General features: G+C 37.3%; 2 protein-coding genes across 2 annotated transcripts in view; both read right to left on the reverse strand.

Moving 5' to 3' along the window:
- The window catches only part of LOC142354120 (uncharacterized), a 6527-nt gene extending 4720 nt beyond the window's left edge, over positions 1-1807 (reverse strand). Inside the window, exons 1-3 of the mRNA XM_075406389.1 lie at positions 1627-1807; positions 931-1071; positions 488-876 (exon numbers count right to left, since the gene is read on the reverse strand). Of these exons, the coding sequence (XP_075262504.1) occupies positions 488-876; positions 931-1071; positions 1627-1807 (711 nt within the window). The remainder of the gene's footprint in view (positions 1-487; positions 877-930; positions 1072-1626) is intronic.
- A 9121-nt stretch (positions 1808-10928) lies between these two features.
- LOC142354353 (uncharacterized) lies at positions 10929-14021 on the reverse strand. The gene is made up of 2 exons (XM_075406626.1): positions 13804-14021; positions 10929-11741 (listed from the first exon to the last, which is right to left on the reverse strand). Exons 1-2 carry the CDS (start codon positions 13853-13855, stop codon positions 11206-11208), a joined length of 588 nt encoding a protein of 195 aa, XP_075262741.1. The 5' UTR covers positions 13856-14021; the 3' UTR covers positions 10929-11205.
- Between the last annotated feature and the right edge of the window lie 4114 nt (positions 14022-18135).

An 18135-nucleotide genomic window follows, 5' to 3' on the forward strand; every position in this document is an offset into this window, starting at 1 on the left:
TCGCTCTCTGGCAGTATTGTTTGGAATACGTCAAGTGAGAGTCGTTTTGAGCCTAGAATGATCAGCAGCGTTTTTTTCGCTGTCTGTATCAAGCGCAATTACTTGTTCTATATATATATATATGGGAACAAGTTCTCTAGTCAAAAGATTTTATTGAGTAAAGGTTTTTGTTACAGTTTTTTTGATGATTACATATTTGCGGGTAACCGTTTTCAACTTGTTCAAGGACTTGAGTCAAGTTTTCATGCGCTTGACTTGATTGTCTCACAACAAGCTCCAAGCAGAACAAGGGGCCAGCAACACGTTTGGAGATGTCGTCGAAGAGCGGGTAACCCAAGTTGCCTAGAAACCGTTACCTGAAAAAAAAACTATAAAAACGTGGCTAATCAGCCAAAACGCGTGCGAGTGCAGAAACGGGGCGAACGAACGTACCGTAAGCCGTTTTTACCTTCACCACACGGTGTTGTCCATCTCGTCCAGGGTACACCTCCAACACACGCCCAAGAGGCCAAATTCCACGAGGAGTCATGTCTTTCAGGATCCAGACAACATCATTAACTTTAAGTGGCGACTGGTTGTTCTCATTCCATTTTGATCTCTTGAGTAGTGTCGGTAGGTATTCTTTGACAAGTCGCTTCCAGAAGTGGTTCATCATCTGTTGCAGATTTCGCCATGTCCTGAAGCTGGCTGGAGTCTGGATGTCAAATTTTCCTGGTGGCAGAGAGTTGAATGGACGACTAATCAAGAAGTGGTTAGGTGTGAGAGGCATCTCGTTATCGGGAAGATCAGCGACATTTGTGAGAGGTCTTGAATTCAAGATGGCTTCGCTCTCTGCCAGTATTGTTTGGAATACGTCAAGTGAGAGTCGTTTTGAGCCTAGAATGATCAGCAGCGTTTTTTTCGCTGTCTATATCAAGCGCTCCCAAACACCGCCGGGCGGGTTGAATTTCCAAGTCGTGTTTGTAGCAGCAAGAGCCTTGTAAATTTTGTCGTTGTCGAGGCTCTTTACACTTTTCTTCAGCTCTTCTGACGCTCCGATGAATGTCTTTCCATTATCACTGTACAGCAGTTCTGGTTGACATCGTCTACTGGTGAAACGTCGAAATGCATTTAGGAAAGTACCGGTGTTGAGATCTGGGCAGCTTTCAAGGTGGACTGCTCTCGTGATAGCACGTGAAAATCAAACCATAATGTTTTTCAACATTTCCTTTTGTGTCCTCTATATAAAATAGTCCAAAGAAGTCGACACCACTATTGGAAAACGGGAATTGTGTTGCGGCTGATGGGAAGCGGAAAGCGGGAAGAGGAGCCATGATCGGTTGTACGTTCTCTGCATTAAATCTTCCGCATAAAAAAACAGCGAAACTTTATGCTAAGTAGACACTTTCGCAAGCCAAATAGGTGGTATCGTTGCTGAACAAACGCTTTGACGGGTTCTGTTCCCTGATGAATGCATATGCGATGAGCGTGTTCTAGGTACAAACGTGTGATTGTGTCTTTCGCATGCAGAATAAATGGACCACTTTTCTATTTCAAGTGAATCAAGAGCAAATTGAAGTCTTCCAAATGAACGGAGTATACAGTTTTGATCGAGGATTGGGTTCAAAGACCGTAGTTTGCAATTACTGTGGGGCTTGAGGCCCCTTTTTAATGATGCAACTGCCGTGTGAAATGAGTTCTCTTGAGAATTTCTGATCAAGTGCTTCCGAGATAGATCAATGTCATCGGTTGTGTACTGTTGTTTGCTGTCACGAAGTTTCTTTGCTCTGAACAGTAAGTTAAAGACAGTGGCTAAGGTGAGTAGCATTTTCGTCCACGACGAAAAACGTGCTGGGTCTATGATTGGCTCTGGAACATTTGAAGCTGTATGTGCTGTGGTTGCTACGACAACTGGTTTCGAAGGTACAGCCTGGTTACTGATTTGCTCAGATGATGACAGAAACTCTGGAGGTTGCAACCATTTGAGAGATATTTTACGTGGATCTAGGCCACGAGTGCCATGGTCGGCTGGATTGTTCAATGTGGAAATATGTCTCCATTGTTTTATTTTGGTTGATGCTGCAATTTCTCTGAGTCGGTTCGCAATATATACAGGTTGTTTTTTGGAAGATGCAATTCAATCAAGGACTACCTGACTATCAGTCCAGAATTGAGTTTTGTTAATTGCGAAAGAGGATTCTTTCACGATTGTAGAATGTAGCCTAACTCCAATTACTGCAGCTTCGAGTTCAAGTTTGGGTACGCTTGTTTGCTTTAATGGAGCAACTTTACATTTTCCAATCAGGAAACAAGTTTCTGTTATCTCTGAATGGTTGTGTGTTATTCGCAGGTACGCTACGGCTGCCATTGCAGCTGTTGAGGTATCAACAAATATGTGTAATTCAGCACTACTCTCAGAGTAACGAAGACTTGTTAGTGTTCTGGTAAGATGTAGTTCAGGCATTTCGAAGTATGAATCTAGTATTTTCTGAAGTCTTCTGCGTATTTTGTATGGGTAGTGGTTCATCCCACTTTTTCCCAAGTTTCCAAATTTCTTGGAAAAATATTTTGAAACGGATTGTCAAAGGTGACAGTATGCCGAGGGGGTCAAATATCGAGCATACAAGGCTAAAGATTTTCCTCTGAGTATACTCAATCGCGTCCGTTGAAAAATCTGTTAGCGGTTTCATAATGAGGGTGTCACTTTTCAGATTCCACTTCTGCCCAAGGACTCGGACAATTTCACTTTTTTCTTCAATGTCATGTGTTGGTATGTTTTTCAGAACATCGGGTTCATTAGAAACAAATTTTGTGAGTCGGAAGCAACCTTCCTGGAGACTCTGAATCGTTTGCTGAACTGTTTTAGTGGCATTCGTTACCGTATCATGGGACTGGATGTAATCATCCATATAAAAGTGACTTTTGACGGCTCTGACTGCTTCGGGATATTTATCTCCGTTTTTATCAACGCAATGATTCAAAACATAAATTGCGCAGGATGGGGAGCAGGTAGCGCCAAAAATTAGTCTTGTAAACTGATACTTTTGGATTTCATCGTCGTTTATCCACAGGAAACGAAGGGCTGACTGGTCAGTTTGGTTGATAGCAATTTGCATGAACATGCCTTCGATGTCCGCGAGGACTGCAATTTGATTTTCACGAAAGCGCATAAGGACTCCTAGTAGGCTATTAAGTAGGTCAGGACCTGTTAAGAAGTTGCTGTTAGTGATTTTCCGCGGAACTTAGAGGCAGCGTTTGCGACGCGCCGAACCTTGCCGGGCTTGTTAGGATTCTCAACTGGGTGATGTGGGAGATACCAGATTCGATCCGGTGGTGGATCTTGCATCTCAACTGGTTTAACGTAGTTTTTCTCCCAGTCAGTTTGCAGAGTTTTCATATAATTATCACGAAGTTGAGGATTACGCTCGAGTCGCCTATTCAAGCTTTTGATTTGACTGAGGGCGGAAAAATAATTATTTTCCAAATTTGAGTTTTCTTTCCAAGGCAATTTAATTTCAAATCTTTGTCCATTGAAATTAATTGAGTCTTTCATTATCTGGAAAAATTTTTGATCAAGAGGAGACGAAGGCTTGCTGTCTGGTTGAATTCCTTCGGATTCAATTCTCCAGAACTGTTGAACTAGTTCGTCTAGCTCGGGTTCGTCCATTCGATTTCTTGAAACTTGAAAGACGAAGGCTTTGTTTGGCGGATTGGAGGATTTAGGATTGTTGTTTGTGCAACAGTTTTTGTATTCACCGGCTAGTGTCCAACCTAATTTAGTTTTGACACCAAATGGTTGATGTTGATTTCCTTGAATGACATGAGTGGGATAGGTGAATGCAAAGGCGTTAACACCAAGGAGGGCGCCGATTTTGCCATCGGCAATATAAGGAAAGTGAAAATGGCGTAGGTTATTAAATGCATCGCAAATTTGATTCAATTGGAAAACATTTGCGGCACTGACATTTAAAGATGGTGTGCTGTATGCTCGAGAGAGTTCAAAGGAAATTTCTGATGATTTGTAAGGAGTAATGGTGACTGGCTCATTTATTTTAGAGAGAGTCATGTTATTTTCAGTGTTAAGGAACTGAAGAGGAACTGATTGCTGAGATTCGCAAGGAAGCTCAAGATATTCTGAAATGGCATCGAGAACAAAACTAAATTGACTACCAGGATCAATTAAGGCATATGTATCGAAGGCTTTATTTCCTTTCAGAAAGGAAACGGGGATGAGTTGAAGCTGCTCATACCAGTTTTTTGGTGCATCGGGACTCTGGTTGATGCCAAAAGACTGATTAATACTGCTTCCATTTAGGTTTCGTCTTTGAGGGTTGGTTTGGTTTTGAACGTTGAAGGATTGCCCGTAGCGGCTGTTTAAATTCTTATTCTGCAGGCCTTTTGTCTGAGAATTATTGATCGTATTTTCAACCACTGTCTTGTTGTTTGACGAAACAGTAGGCTGAGGTTTTTGTGCGTTTTCTGTTGAAAAAGCTGCTGTTGGTCGTTTGATTTGTTTTGCTGGGTCATGCAATGTTGTATGATGAAAACCACTGCATACTTGGCATCGTTTAGTTGACGGACATGTCTGTTTGTGGTGTTTATTGCTAAGACAATTTGTACACAAACTGTTTTTGCTAACAATGCTGTAACTCTCACCAGGAGGACAAAGCTGGCATTCAGGGCAAACTGCAAGGCTGTGATTACTTTTTCATTTTTCGCAAGATCTGTTTGCGTTGAAACTCTTCGGAGAAGAATTGGTTGACTTTGGCTGCAGACTCTGTTGCAATTGATGCTTTTGGTTCCTGTCCTGATTATCAACTAGAGAGTTTAAAGGTTGTGATGTAAAGTTTCTGTTAGCTGTACCAGCGTTGAAGTTTGAGCTTCCAAACTTTTTCGAATTGGGGAATGTGTTTCTTATGGGGTTTTCCCGGTTAACTTTATCATAAACTTGAGCTTGAAGCTCTAACCACTGTTGGAATTCTGCAAGTGATGGGTCTGAGCGGAACTGAGTGAGACAGTGCTCGGTCCACTGGAGGATGAGGTTGTGTGGAACCTTTTCTTTGGCTTTTTTCAGTAGCGTTGTTGATTGAAGGTCTGCTATAAAACCAAGGTACTGGAATGCCTGAACAAGTCTTTTCAAAAAGGACGAAAAGGCAATAAAACTTTGCTTGTTCTGATGATTGACTTGCCAATTTTCTAGTTGGTTGATAAAGGCATTAACCACGATGGTCGGTCACCGAAGTGATTTATCAGCTCGTTTAAGGCTGTCTGGTAATACGACGGGTCGCAAGAATACGCGTGTATCAAGTCTTTGGCTTTTCCTGACACAGAATTCTGTAGATACGTTATTCGGTGTGTATCTGTGATTGATGTGTTATGGTGGATCATACTGTAGAAATTGTTAATCCATTCATGGAAGTGCAGAGGATCTCCATTAAAATTTTGTAACTTTAGTGGAGGTAATTTAATAGAATGTTTATAATCAAGATTAGTCAATTGTGTAACGGGGTTGAAATTAGCATTTGATGCACTGGCGTGTGAGTTGTTCACAACTAAATTGCTGGGCTCTTTGTTTGAGTGAAAAATTTGGTCTTGTTTTGCGTTGCTCTGTGTCTGTGAGTCAACGAAATTTGGTACATTTGCACCAAAGGGCATTGAAGATGCTGGAAAGTCAGGGGCAGTTTGATTTTGATAATTTTGCAAATTGTTAGGCAAAACTGTTGGTTGTGAGCGAAGTTGAGCCACAGGTTTTTCGTTCGTTTTTTTCTGAGTGTAACTTTGAGTAGGAAGTGATGAAAATTGCATAGCAGTTTTATTAGGAAACTGATTGTGGTTTTGTGGAAACAAACTGTTATTAAGCTGCTGAAACAGTTGAGGATTCTGTTGTTCAGAAGGGAGAAAAACATTTTTTTGTTGAGCTACTTTCTCAGCATGCGTGGCATATGTGTACTGCGGATTTTGTAATTGAATGTTTCCCGCAACAACACTTGATTGATTTTTTGTTGGCTGCGGGCAATTATTCGCATTTGTTGGAAATTGAGTGGGGTACTGCCTTCCTGAGTTAAAGTTCTTGCTTGGGCTGCAATCAGTTTCTTGAGCAAAAGCTTGCAACGAATGCTGTTGAATAACAGGATTTGATTTGCCTTTGTTATATCTAGCAATTTGTTCCTTTTGGGTATCATGACAAGCTTGATTTGGTGTTTGAAATATGAATCTATTTTCAGTCACTGGTTTTGAGAAAAAATGCTCAGTAATGCTGACCGTAGGGATATTTGACGCACAATATTCCGATTTAGCTGTAATACTGTCGCTTGAAATGCTCAGGTTAGTTATAGGCGGCAAAAGGTTTATCAAATGGTTTTCATTTGCTTCACTGTTGTCGATAGTGATCGGGGCTGTGTGGAGAGTGTAGGGTGGCAAGCTTGTTTGGTTATTAGGGTTGATAGTGGCATATTGAATGTCATCAGTTGCACTGTTAAAGACAAGTGTCTCATGGGCTTGTGTGAAAGGATTGTGAACGTGGTTATCAGTTCCTGTAAAATTATGTTCTTGCTGACTGATTTCCAAGTTTTGCATTTCTGTTGGTCTTTGGTGAGCGCCAAGAACAAGTTCGAAGTTTATTTGTGGAACACTTGACGGTTGAAGAAAAAGTGTTGGTCTTCCTGGTCGAGGTGGGAAAGCGGGAGGCTGAATTGGGTTGGCTGGGCTGCTTTTCTGTTGTTCCAGGTAACATGGGAGCTGTTTGTCTTCATTGATGTCTATTGAGACGGGCGTAGATTGCTGAGATCGGTTTTCTCTGCCTGAGATTATGCTGATATCATCTCTGATCCGTTGGTAGGACTGGCTCAGTTGACCATCATCGTCCAAAAGATCAACTTGCAACTGTAGTTCGTTAAGACGGTGGATTAGTTTGGTTTGTCTGCTCAGAATTGATGTTGCTATATTCTGATGAGGCTGCTGCTTCATCACGTTCTGCAACATCTCCTTGAGTTCCTTTTCGTTTGCTCTGGTTCGTTCAATCAGCAGAGACAAGGATCGAAAACTCTTTCTTTGCTGAATGGTTTTTTCCAAAAGGTCGAGCTGGTTTTTCATGGCCATTTCTGTCGCTTTAAACATGTTGATGGCAAATTGGCATTCAGAAGTGATCTGCTTAGACATCTTGCTGCTTGTTGTGTTCTGTTGACCGCGTTTGTTGCTGTTGTAGACGTGACGTTGAAATTCTTTATTGAAGGTAGAAAACGGCTTAAAGAACCGGAGCGACGCAAATTTTGATGTAAAAGTTGTCTAAGGTTTGAATGCTAATGATCCTAGTTTTTTCTTGTTCAAAAATTCAGCGACGCAACTTTTCTCAACAACAGATGTCGTAGGGTGTGTGTTTTGCTTGCTAAATCTAGCTTTTTAGCACTAAAAACAAATTTGAAATTTTTTCCGAACGTTTGCGCTCTTTAGTCGACTTTTGTTCAACAGACCCAAATAATTGCTTGTTTTTTATTAAAAAAACACAAGTTTTGCTTAAATAGCTGGCTTTGACTGTTTCAACTAATGTGTTTGGCTACTCTGATTGACAGGAAACTTGTGCTTTGCTACAATTATGCAGTTGAAACGATATTAGACCAGAACCCGTATAATTGTTACATTAAATTAATTTTTTCTCGTAAAATTTTAAACCTGATAAAAGTTCTCAACAAATGGCTAATGATCCACCACCAGACCTGAGAACTATCGGAAAAGTTCACTTATTTCCCTAACCCTAACCGTAAAACCTTAGCGATTAAAATCTGACAGACCTTTCTTGAAATTTATAGGAAGCAAATTTCTTTTTGTTTCTTTTCAAGGAGTTCTTTTTTTGAGGGCTAAAACCTGAGAACTTGTTTTAAATGCGATGCTTGTAGGCAAAAAGGGCTACGAGAAGAACACAAAAGGTTGCAGAACTGTAATAAACCACAAGAAGCTTGAAAACTTTGTAGAAATTGTAACTTTCTTCTTTTCTGAAAACTTTTCTTTTCTCCAACTCTGTGTTAATTTGAGTGATCTCGTAGTGCTTTTAGTGCCCTCCAAAACCATGACACTAGACCAAGTTTTCGCAAATGGCTAGATTTTCAAAGAATTGATTGAGATGACGTCTGAGATCTCTTAGTGAAAAGGAATCCGTTTTGATGTTGAAAAAAAAATCAAAGATTGGTAACTTCTGAAACCGTTATTTTCTTCTTCTCAGTATGGTAACGTCTGAAACCAAAGGGCTAAGGGACTTCGCAGACGGCAACGTCTGAGACCGTGGACTTCTGCAAAAAATAGGTTTCTTTCAAAAAACAATTTTTGCTCTTTTTTGTTTTTTGCTGGGTATGGCAAGATTTTTTCAGTTATTTTTGACAAATGAAGTTTTTTTCGCTAATTTCTGTTGAGAACAAAACTCACAGGAGAGTTTAAGGGACGTTTTTTGGATTTTGATAATTTTCCATAATAGAATGAAGCAGGCAGTTTAAAAAGAACGCTTTTTGATTTTATCTGGCCAAAAACGTTTTTTTTTCGTCAATTTTCGTTTTTTGTAAAAACTGAAGGATGTTATCCAAGTAATGACCTTCTTGGTTCTGTCACAATTAGCTCAAAAGTGACTTTGAACTATGGAATAAAGATTATATAAGAATATCAGGCCAAGAAATTAAAGAAAGTTTTTTGGATTTCTAATGTCACAAACGAATTTTTCGTCAACTTTCGTTTCTGAATAGCTAATTGCATTTTTACAATTAATGACCTTTCTGGCTCATTAACAACAAGTTCAAAAGTGAGGTTGAACTATTAAAAGTAGACTATATGACAATATCAGGCTAAAAATTTGATGAAAGTTTTTTGAATTTCTGTTTTCAAAAACGTTTTTCTCGACAATTTTCGTTTCTGAATAGCTAATTGAATTTTTTACAATTAATGACTTTTCTGGTTCATTAACAATAAGTTCAAAAGTGAGGTTGAACTATTAAAAGACGATTCTATAAGAATATCAGGCTAAGAACTTAATGAACGTTTTTTGAATTTCTGTTTTCAAAAAGGTTTTTCTCGACAATTTTCGTTTTTAGGAACAATTTTTTGCACTAAGAAGTTGTCATTGGGTTAAAATCAATTTCGGCAAGTATGCATCAAAGAAATTTGCCTAAAAAAGCAGTGAAATTTTGATAAAAATGGAAAAATTTCAGGTTTTGTCTTTTTTTCTCTTTTTTGACCTGTAAAAAACACTGATTTTTGGATTGATCTCACCGGGGAACAGGACTTCTGGAGGTGACGTCTGAAACCTCGGGCGATCAGCGACGGTGACGTCTGAAACCGTAGTAGAAAAAAAATCCTCAAGGGGTAACGTCTGACACCCCCAAAAAAAATCGTCCTTCTGGGTAGCGTCTGTAACCCAAAAAATTTGGCTCCAAAAGTGTCTTTTTCTTTAGGGCCTTTGTCTTTAGTCTTTTGGTCTTTTCTGTTCTGTATTTCGTGCGTCGCACAGTCTCGGGGCCTCACGTCCTTGCTGTGACAGTTGTTACTTGATGCTTTTGTGTTGTGTCCAGCACAGAATGTAGAACTGTGGGGAGACTCAAGTCCGACGTTTAGGGCCGTAAAGGAAGCTTCTGTCCGGAGAGGTTCACCAATTACTTGTTCTATATATATATATATATATATATATGTATATATATATATATATATATATATATATATATATATATATATATATATATATATATATATATATATACATATATGGGAACAAGTTCTCTAGTCAAAAGATTTTATTGAGTAAAGGTTTTTGTTACAGTTTTTTGATGATTACATATTTGCGGGTAACCGTTTTCAACTTGTTCAAGGACTTGAGTCAAGTTTTCATGCGCTTGACTTGATTGTTTCACAACAATTGCAATTTTTTCCCGATCCCGGCAATGAAGTAGATCAACACATTCAGAAAACTCATTATAAGTTAAATTGCAAAAGTAGTGCTTAAATGGCATAGTGCTCAGCCAACTGATTTAATTTTTTCAATAGCAAGTTCCAGTGACTGATTTTCACTATTGATCAAAACGGCCTTAAAACTTGTCTTTTTTGATTTAAGATCAGTTTTTTTGTGTTTTTAGTATCAGATTTAAATAAAAACTGATTTATCTTTTTCTCTGGCGATAATACATATCGGGGATTTGAAAGTTGAAAAAATTTGAAAGTTTTTTACTCATCAGAATGATCATCAGGTCTGAAAATGTTGAGACCACACTCACTTACTGGTAGCGAATCATTTTCCTAGTATTTTGAATTTCTTGCGGGATTTTAGCTCATCTTTGATTAGTTTGTCGCAGTCTATCAGACAACTGTCAAAAGTCTGGGTTCCATGGGTCAAAAAACTTAACTTTAGCTAAAGTGATTAATTGAAGTACTTCTATACGTTCGTTGTAGATTTTATCACGTGAGTGCAAGATTTCTTTAACAAAGATTTGTGTTCATTCAATGACTTGTGTAGGAAACTAGTATGAAAACCGTAATTCATTTTGTTATTTCCAATGCATAATAAAAAGCAAATTGCTTTTGTTTTTTTCAATAAGATGTTTTTTTGCTACTTTATGTCATTTGGTTGGATGATAAGCAAAGACAGGGCCATGTTCTTTCAGTGACTCAAAAACTTCTTCAGGCCCTCGGGAGAACCGACGACGAATTGCCCTCATCCGGATACCACTTCCGCAAGCCAGCTGCAAAACTTAGTACTATTGCTAAAAAAAGTTGGTGGCAATGGACGCTTCTAATTTTGTCAATGTTATTGATGTTGAGGGTAACAGGTCACAAAACTTTTCTAAATCCATGGTTATATAAACTTCCACCCTGAAATTTTTTGTCTTGCCACACTAGAAAGCATGTTGATTTTTGTTGTACATTAGTTATGACCGAACCTATTCAAACCCTAGACTGTTGTCAGATTGGTAGCTTTGACAACAGTTCATCCACGTTTCAATTCAAAATGATCTAATAGGTACTGCACCAAACATATACAGATAGTCTAGCTGGATTTTCTACAGTTGTTAAATTGAGCTAAAGGTGCAAACGCTTCTCAAAAAATAGATTACAAATCAAGAGTTCTGTTATCAGTTTTAGCACAATCATGCCAATTGATTCCATAACAGTTTCTATCTATCCACGAAACACCCAATTATCTAAACTTGCTATTAATTTAATCACTTCAATGGAAAACATCTGTATATGATTGTGTGTTCATTTGAATCCAGAAACAGAAGGTCTCTCAATGTCAACTGAGCAGAACCACTCATACGTTAAAGGATCTGGCACCATACTGGAAGGTGTTCGCGATGAATCCATCGGATCATAGCTCGCCGAAGCGTCCAAAACCAGCATCTCCGTAACATCGTGGGATTCAGTGACTTCCCCGCTGATTTCACAAACTGGGTCCGGAATTATGTAATTGTAGTAACCACAGGCTTCGCTGGTTAGTTCTGGATAAAGAACAAAGGTTACATTCAAACACATCATGTATTTCTCATTAGGGAACACAAACGTGTCTCTGTACAATCTGGGCCAGTTTCTCGATACCCATGACTTAATATTGGTATGGCTCTGGGCTCTACCAGACCATGAGTACGTGACGTTTTGAGTACTTCGGCATTGCAAGCTGACAGATGCTTGGAACTTGGACTTCTCGGCAATTGAGCGCTCGGCCGGAAACTCCCAACTAGGTCCACAATTTTGCATGCTGATCGAAGGGGCCAAGCAGTTCTGTGAGCTAATGATACCTGAAAAGTAAATGTTCATTTTTCAAAGCAAAGATTGAGTTTAACTCACCTTATTTAACGCAGATCAGAAGAGTTATCTCAAATTCAGCTCATCCGAAAAATATTAATTTTTGTGTTTTTTTCAGCTTTATTTCACGCAAACGGGTTGTCATTTTGACCACATTCAAACCCGCACAAATAGTCTTGGAATTTGAATTTCAATTTGAAGTTTGAACAATAAAAAGATGTTTGTCAACAGCTACTAACAAACAAATAGAAATATCTTTGTCGAGTTTTTTCAGAGTCCCTTGTTACTTGATGATTAGATTAATTTTTTGTTATGGATCTTCTTTAGGAAAAAAAAGCTTATTTGGTACAACCAAAACTACCCATAAGAACTTTCGATAAACTGGAAACCATGACTGAAAAAATAATTCGTACTGCAGAAGACGATAAATGGCAAAAATCCAATTTTTTTGTGTATTTTTCTCCAGTTTGTCCCTGTTTTCCACAACCGCGTCCTAATATCAATGTTCTTTACCGCGATAGTTAACAATTTGTCAATAACACCGCAATGAAAGAGATCCTAACTGGTGATTTATGTCACAAAAGGCCCTCTCGAACTAATCGTGGATCAGGAAGACAATTGGCAGTTTTGCAACTATACATAGCACGGATCACAAGAACATTCAGGCCTCTGAATTGAATCTCAAGTAATTACTACTTAAAATTGAGTACTAATGTTTTAGGCTTAGTGATTGCACACAATCGTGGATTATTCTTTTCTTCGCCTATTTTGACAATTAACATAACAATTTTTTATCGTGAATCAACAAATCTCTCAGATAAGTTGATTCAAATCTTTCAAGAATCTTGCAGTATAATGCAAAACTTGCAAGGTTTTTCAGCTTGAAATTTACTGAAAAAGTATTATAAAACCTCAGCCAAAGCAGAGAAACTTCCGATCACTTTCAAAACGTTGACGAATTTGAAAGTCAGGTCTTCAAGTATCTCGCAAGAATCTTTCAAGATTTTAATTTTTTCAAAGCTCTATCAACAAGTTAACTAATCAAAAAGAACATGCTCAAAAAAATCAAATTTCTTTTTTATTTTTTCTACTTTATATGACAATTTTTAAAAAAAATCTTAATTTTTTAGAATTTTTTTGAAACAAATAAAAATAAAAAAAAATGACAAATTTTTCCCACAACATTTTATATGTTTTGAACTAATGCTGTTTTTTTGTTTTGTTTTGTAGAGAATTTGTAGCCTAGATTTCTTACCTAGTGCTATGCTAATAAGTTCTCTTATTGCTCTTTTATGTAACTCCGCCACTACCAATTCCAAATTCGTATAAAGATGAGGAGGGTAAAAAAACAAATCATTCTGGAATTATCTCAAAAAGTTGGTATCTATCATGCTCTTTGACAGTTTTCCGAAACTATGTTAGATAATTCTTGTTCAATATTCATCTTTTTTAGTTCGAAAAAAACCCTCAATTCTGTAGGTAAATAAATTGATTCAATCTCTTGCAAGATTCTTGTAATGAGAAGGCGAAATCTTGCAAAATTCTTGCAAGAAGATTTGAATTCTTGCAAAAACCTTGCATGGAAAATGGAAGAGCTATGCGTTATCTCGACAGATTTCTTGCAAGTCTATTGTGAGATTTTATCTTTTTTTTAAACAAGTAAATTGAAAATATAACCCAGGGGTTAAATATTACAAGTTAAAAATTATATAAACAAAATCAGTACGATGTTAAAAATCAAAATTAGTGGTTCCCTTTTCTAAAGGTAAAAATAACTTTTGAAGCCACCAACGTTCCTTTCCAACGGTACAAGTTTGAATTGTTGGAGCAGATGCTGTTTTAACATGCGTTTAAACTTTGATTTTGATCTGATATTCCGGACATCACCCGGAAGTTTATTCCACTTTTGGATGCTTCTTTTTTGTACTGATCGAATGCTCGACCTTAAGAGAATTAGCTGTTCAGTTCTGTTGTTTTTTCTTACTAAGACATTACCACTTAGACAAAAACTACTAGGAATGGAACTTTTTCAACGTAGTAGAAAACTTTACTTACGGTATTTTGAGATAAACACGAATATTGCGCAAAAGTTTAGCTGTCCCTTCATTTCACAGCTGAACCCTCTCCGCTTTCAGCCGATTTATGAATAGGTCGGTGTCATGTCAAATATACGATATCGTAACTATGGAACGCTTTGTAACCATGAAAATATAGGCGGTCATTACGATATTTGGCTATAAAGATAAAACGAAAGAGTTAATTTTATCTTTCGCTACCCAAATTAGATATTTATTGGCTCCGGTTCTATAATAAATAGGTTTAGATCAGGTTTTCATTAAAATTTTAACTGTTTGCGGTGTCGTCAACATCAAAGGAGAACAAAGTTGTTCGTTTTCCCACACTTTTCATTCAACTTCATCATGGAACGAAATAATTAAACTGATAAAATAATTAAACTAAAAAAAACTGAAGTTACCGATCGAAAATTCGTCGCTCATAATTATCTCCAGGCAGGCCGGATAGTTACCGATGAGAAATAACTATAGCAGGAAATTTTGCGTTGTCATTGCCATGAGATATGCGATACCAAATATTCCAGGCTTTTCTGAAACTAAGCCTGAGTTTCGAACCAATCTTGCACCAGAATGTCGATCTGATCCAAATTTAGTCTCTCACTATCAGACAAATTCGTACGATATTTCTCAAGATTTCAAAGCAATTTAGTAGATTCTCTACAGCTCTTCATTAGTAATAATTTTTCAAAGACTCCGAAATTGGATCTTTTGATTAAGATCAGGGAGTGCCTGGTAGGGGCTGTTATCAGATAGTATGATCTCTCAAAAGACCGATTTTCAGAAAATGCATGCGACTGATATCAGACATCAGAAACGTAGAAAGGACTGTGATTGAACTATTGATATAGTACAGTAAATACCAGATATTGTCAATGGTTTTTTGTTTGTAAGCCTTTTGTAACCCGGATGAGTAACCCGATCCAAGTTGATCCGATGAAAAACTCTGGTCGCGCACCAGTATCTGGATAGCTGTTCGATCATATGATTTATATTTCGCACCCTCATTTCTTAGTCAAGAATTGCTAAAGCTTATTAAATTTCGCTTACATGTTCATGTTTTATTAATATAAATAAATAAAATATTTTTTTCAGCGAAATCACAGCGGCGCAGCATCAGGCTTTTAGTATGCAGTGCATTCAGGGTATCATTTTGTCAGCTGTCCTTTCTCGTCCATTATTCTTCAGATTGTTCAATTTGTGAGCACGAATGCTCGTTTTTTGGTGACTATTGCCACGTTATTGCGTCCGAGATTTTCATTAGGTAGCGTTAATGCAGCCAACATTGGTCAGACTACGGTCAACCTGAAGCTTTGGTTAAGTAGGAGCTTATCCTCATACAGACAGCCTCATTGAGGTAGGGGATCTAACTATCGAACATTGATGCGTCAATTGCACACCTTACCTCTCGGCTATCACGGCACATATTAAAAGATATTAGAAACTTTGAAGGGGCTGTTTAAAATTTTTATGTACTATAGCAGATGCTAGAGGTTGTTAATGGTTTGTTTTAAGCCTTTAGTAACCCAGGTGATCATAGTGTTGATAGTACTGACATTCATTTTTTTCAGTTAAGCCTTGTCTGAGCTTGTTTTATTTCGTTTTACCTGTTCTTGTTTTTTTTAAGTAATTGGTGTAGCCGAAGAAAACTTAGGCTGTATTCCTTTGAGCAGAATTGTTATCACAACAAGATAAAATAACTATGGTTTTAAAAATTTTGTATCGGTTCATTTCAAAACTTATCTATGATTGATGTTTTAGTTTAGTTCCGACTAAACCGTTTTGCTTTATCTCTGATTAATATTTTTGAGTTTATTTTCGTATGAGGTAAATATTTCATAAGAGGATTTTTTGATGTCTGTGTGTTGCCCATTAGCAAATCCTAGACCAAGGAATCAAGTGTTTTCTAGTCATTTGCTACCCTCACTGCACCTAAAATAATTTTTGATCTTTTGTCTGGTTTTTGTCAATTCGTCTCTTTTAGAATTCCAGTCATTCAATGAAGAGTATTTAATTTTCAAAACATTTATTTTTAACAAGATACTGAAACTGAAAATACAATATCTAATTAGTTAACACTCCTTGAATAGACAAATACAGATTTTTATGCCTCAAGCAACTCTTGCATCGTTAGGACAGAGACGTCTTTATCGAAAGTCTAGAGCGGGTTTATCTAATTTTTAAAATGTTACAATTGTACAATTTCTATATAATGGAGAAAAAATCAACCCCCCCCCAAAAAAAAAAACTAGTTGTTTTGAGCTCCTGCTCCTACCTACTTCAAAAAATATTTGCGATTCTTCGAAAAAAAAACAGTTGGTTGCAAGGGAAATTGTTGAAAGGAGACAAAAGTAGAACGAAAATCGAAAGTTTTTAATTTTAAATCAATTTTTCTGTATGTTGGAGCATAAAATCGACCCCCAAAGTATAAATTTTGAGATTCCCGACGTTCCCTCTACTTATACCAAAAAAGATAAAACATCTCGGGTTTCTCATTAAATTTCACAGTACAAATAAATATATATAGATTTCCTGCAAAGATTGCCGAGAAAAGTTAGGACTCCCGGGATCCTGCCAAGATTACCGGGAAACGTTAAGACTCCCGGCTTTCCCATCAAAATTAATGGGAAAAGTTAAGACTCCCGGGTTTCCCGCTAAGATTACTGGGAAAAGATAAGATTCGCTAAGATTCCCGGGTTTCCTGGAAAGAATTCCGGATTCGGTGCACGGGGAAGTTAAGTCGGCGACAGAAAATTTTCATTTTTCAGGAGCCGACTATTTTATTTTGATTTTAGACTGAATCAAATATTTGGTCCCGTTTATTCAAACAACGAATGCCCTTTTAATGGTTCAAAAAACGAACCAAATTAAAATGGACAGGTTTTTAACCAAAACTATTCCAAACTATTCCTCAACTAACGATTTCTCACTTTGAAAGTTACTTCAATGAAACTGGATTAACCATAGGCCACAGCCTATTGATAGTCCAACCCGTGCCGAAATTAACCCCCTGATTACCCCCAGACTGACGTAAGAGTAGGGGGTAATTGTCTTGCGGGTAAAACGATGTGAGATTAGGGGGATGAGGGTAATGGGGGGTAAGGGGGAATTTTTAGATTTTACCCCCCCCCCCAAAAAAAAAATACCACCAAATAGATGTAAGATTAAGGGCTAATTTTAGAGGGGTAAAATGATGTAAGAGTGAGGGGTTGAATTGCTTAATTCATATACATGGGATGTTTGAATGGAATGGGATGTGATGAATCATAGTATCCGTCCTCATCATATATGATTATAAGTAATCAAACTAATTCAGTTATCGTTTCATGAAATCCTTGCAAACATACTAAGATTATAACTGTTTGTTTAGTAAACAAGAAAAGATCAAATAAAGTTTAGCTGGAAAATGAAAATAGTCAAAAAAAATTGTCCTGATCAAAAAAAATCAAAAAATCAAATCTTCATTTATTAGTAGTGATATCAGGAAAAAGAAAATTTACGTGCTCAAAATGTACTAGATTATGCATAACGTAGTCAAGTAGTTCATAAAAATCTTGTAGTCTCTGACAAGCGAGATAGTTCTTGAGGAAAAAATAAACCTGGAACAATTTATTGTGTTTGTTCTATCTTATATCATTCCCATAAGTCTGCGTTGTTTTGTTTTTCTACTTCATTAGAAAGATAGCGGTGTACCAGCATCCCCATCATAGCCCAAAACTGAATTTAAAGTCGAATTTTCTCACTTTAAAACAGCGCCATCTAATAGGCAAATACTCTTTATAGAGGGAAGTTTAATTTTTATGAGTTATTACAACCATAAAATGATCATATATGGTTCTTAAAACTCATACAAAGACCACATTTGGATGATATTAACCATAAAAAGGTCATATCTGATTCTTATTAACCATTGCAAGATCAAGCTGACAAATATTTTAAGGCTTATTTGGAACCATATATGTTCTGTGCATCTTACTAAGAATGTTCATCACGAGCCAGTTAAAAATTAAAAATTGGGCAGCAGTAGTTTCTTCAGGTCAGAATTGAAAAACGGTCAGATATACCACGGCCTTCAAAATTTGCACCAAATTTTTATGGGACAGGGAGCTAAATTTGTTTATTACGTTGTTCAATTGGTAGTCCAGTCAGACTGTGTTTCAGTCTGAAATCAATTGGTTTAAACAGAGACGAATTTCGGACTCGATCGATTCCATATTCTGCTTATTATTCAAATTGGGCTCGCTCAAAATGCCAGATATCAGCAAAGCTTTTGCTCATTTTAGAAAATTTTGCCGTTGAGTAAGAACTGAGACTG

Source organism: Convolutriloba macropyga, chromosome 15 (assembly GCF_964194025.1).
Source record: "Convolutriloba macropyga chromosome 15, txConMacr16.3, whole genome shotgun sequence".
NCBI classification, from domain to species: domain Eukaryota; kingdom Metazoa; phylum Xenacoelomorpha; order Acoela; family Convolutidae; genus Convolutriloba; species Convolutriloba macropyga.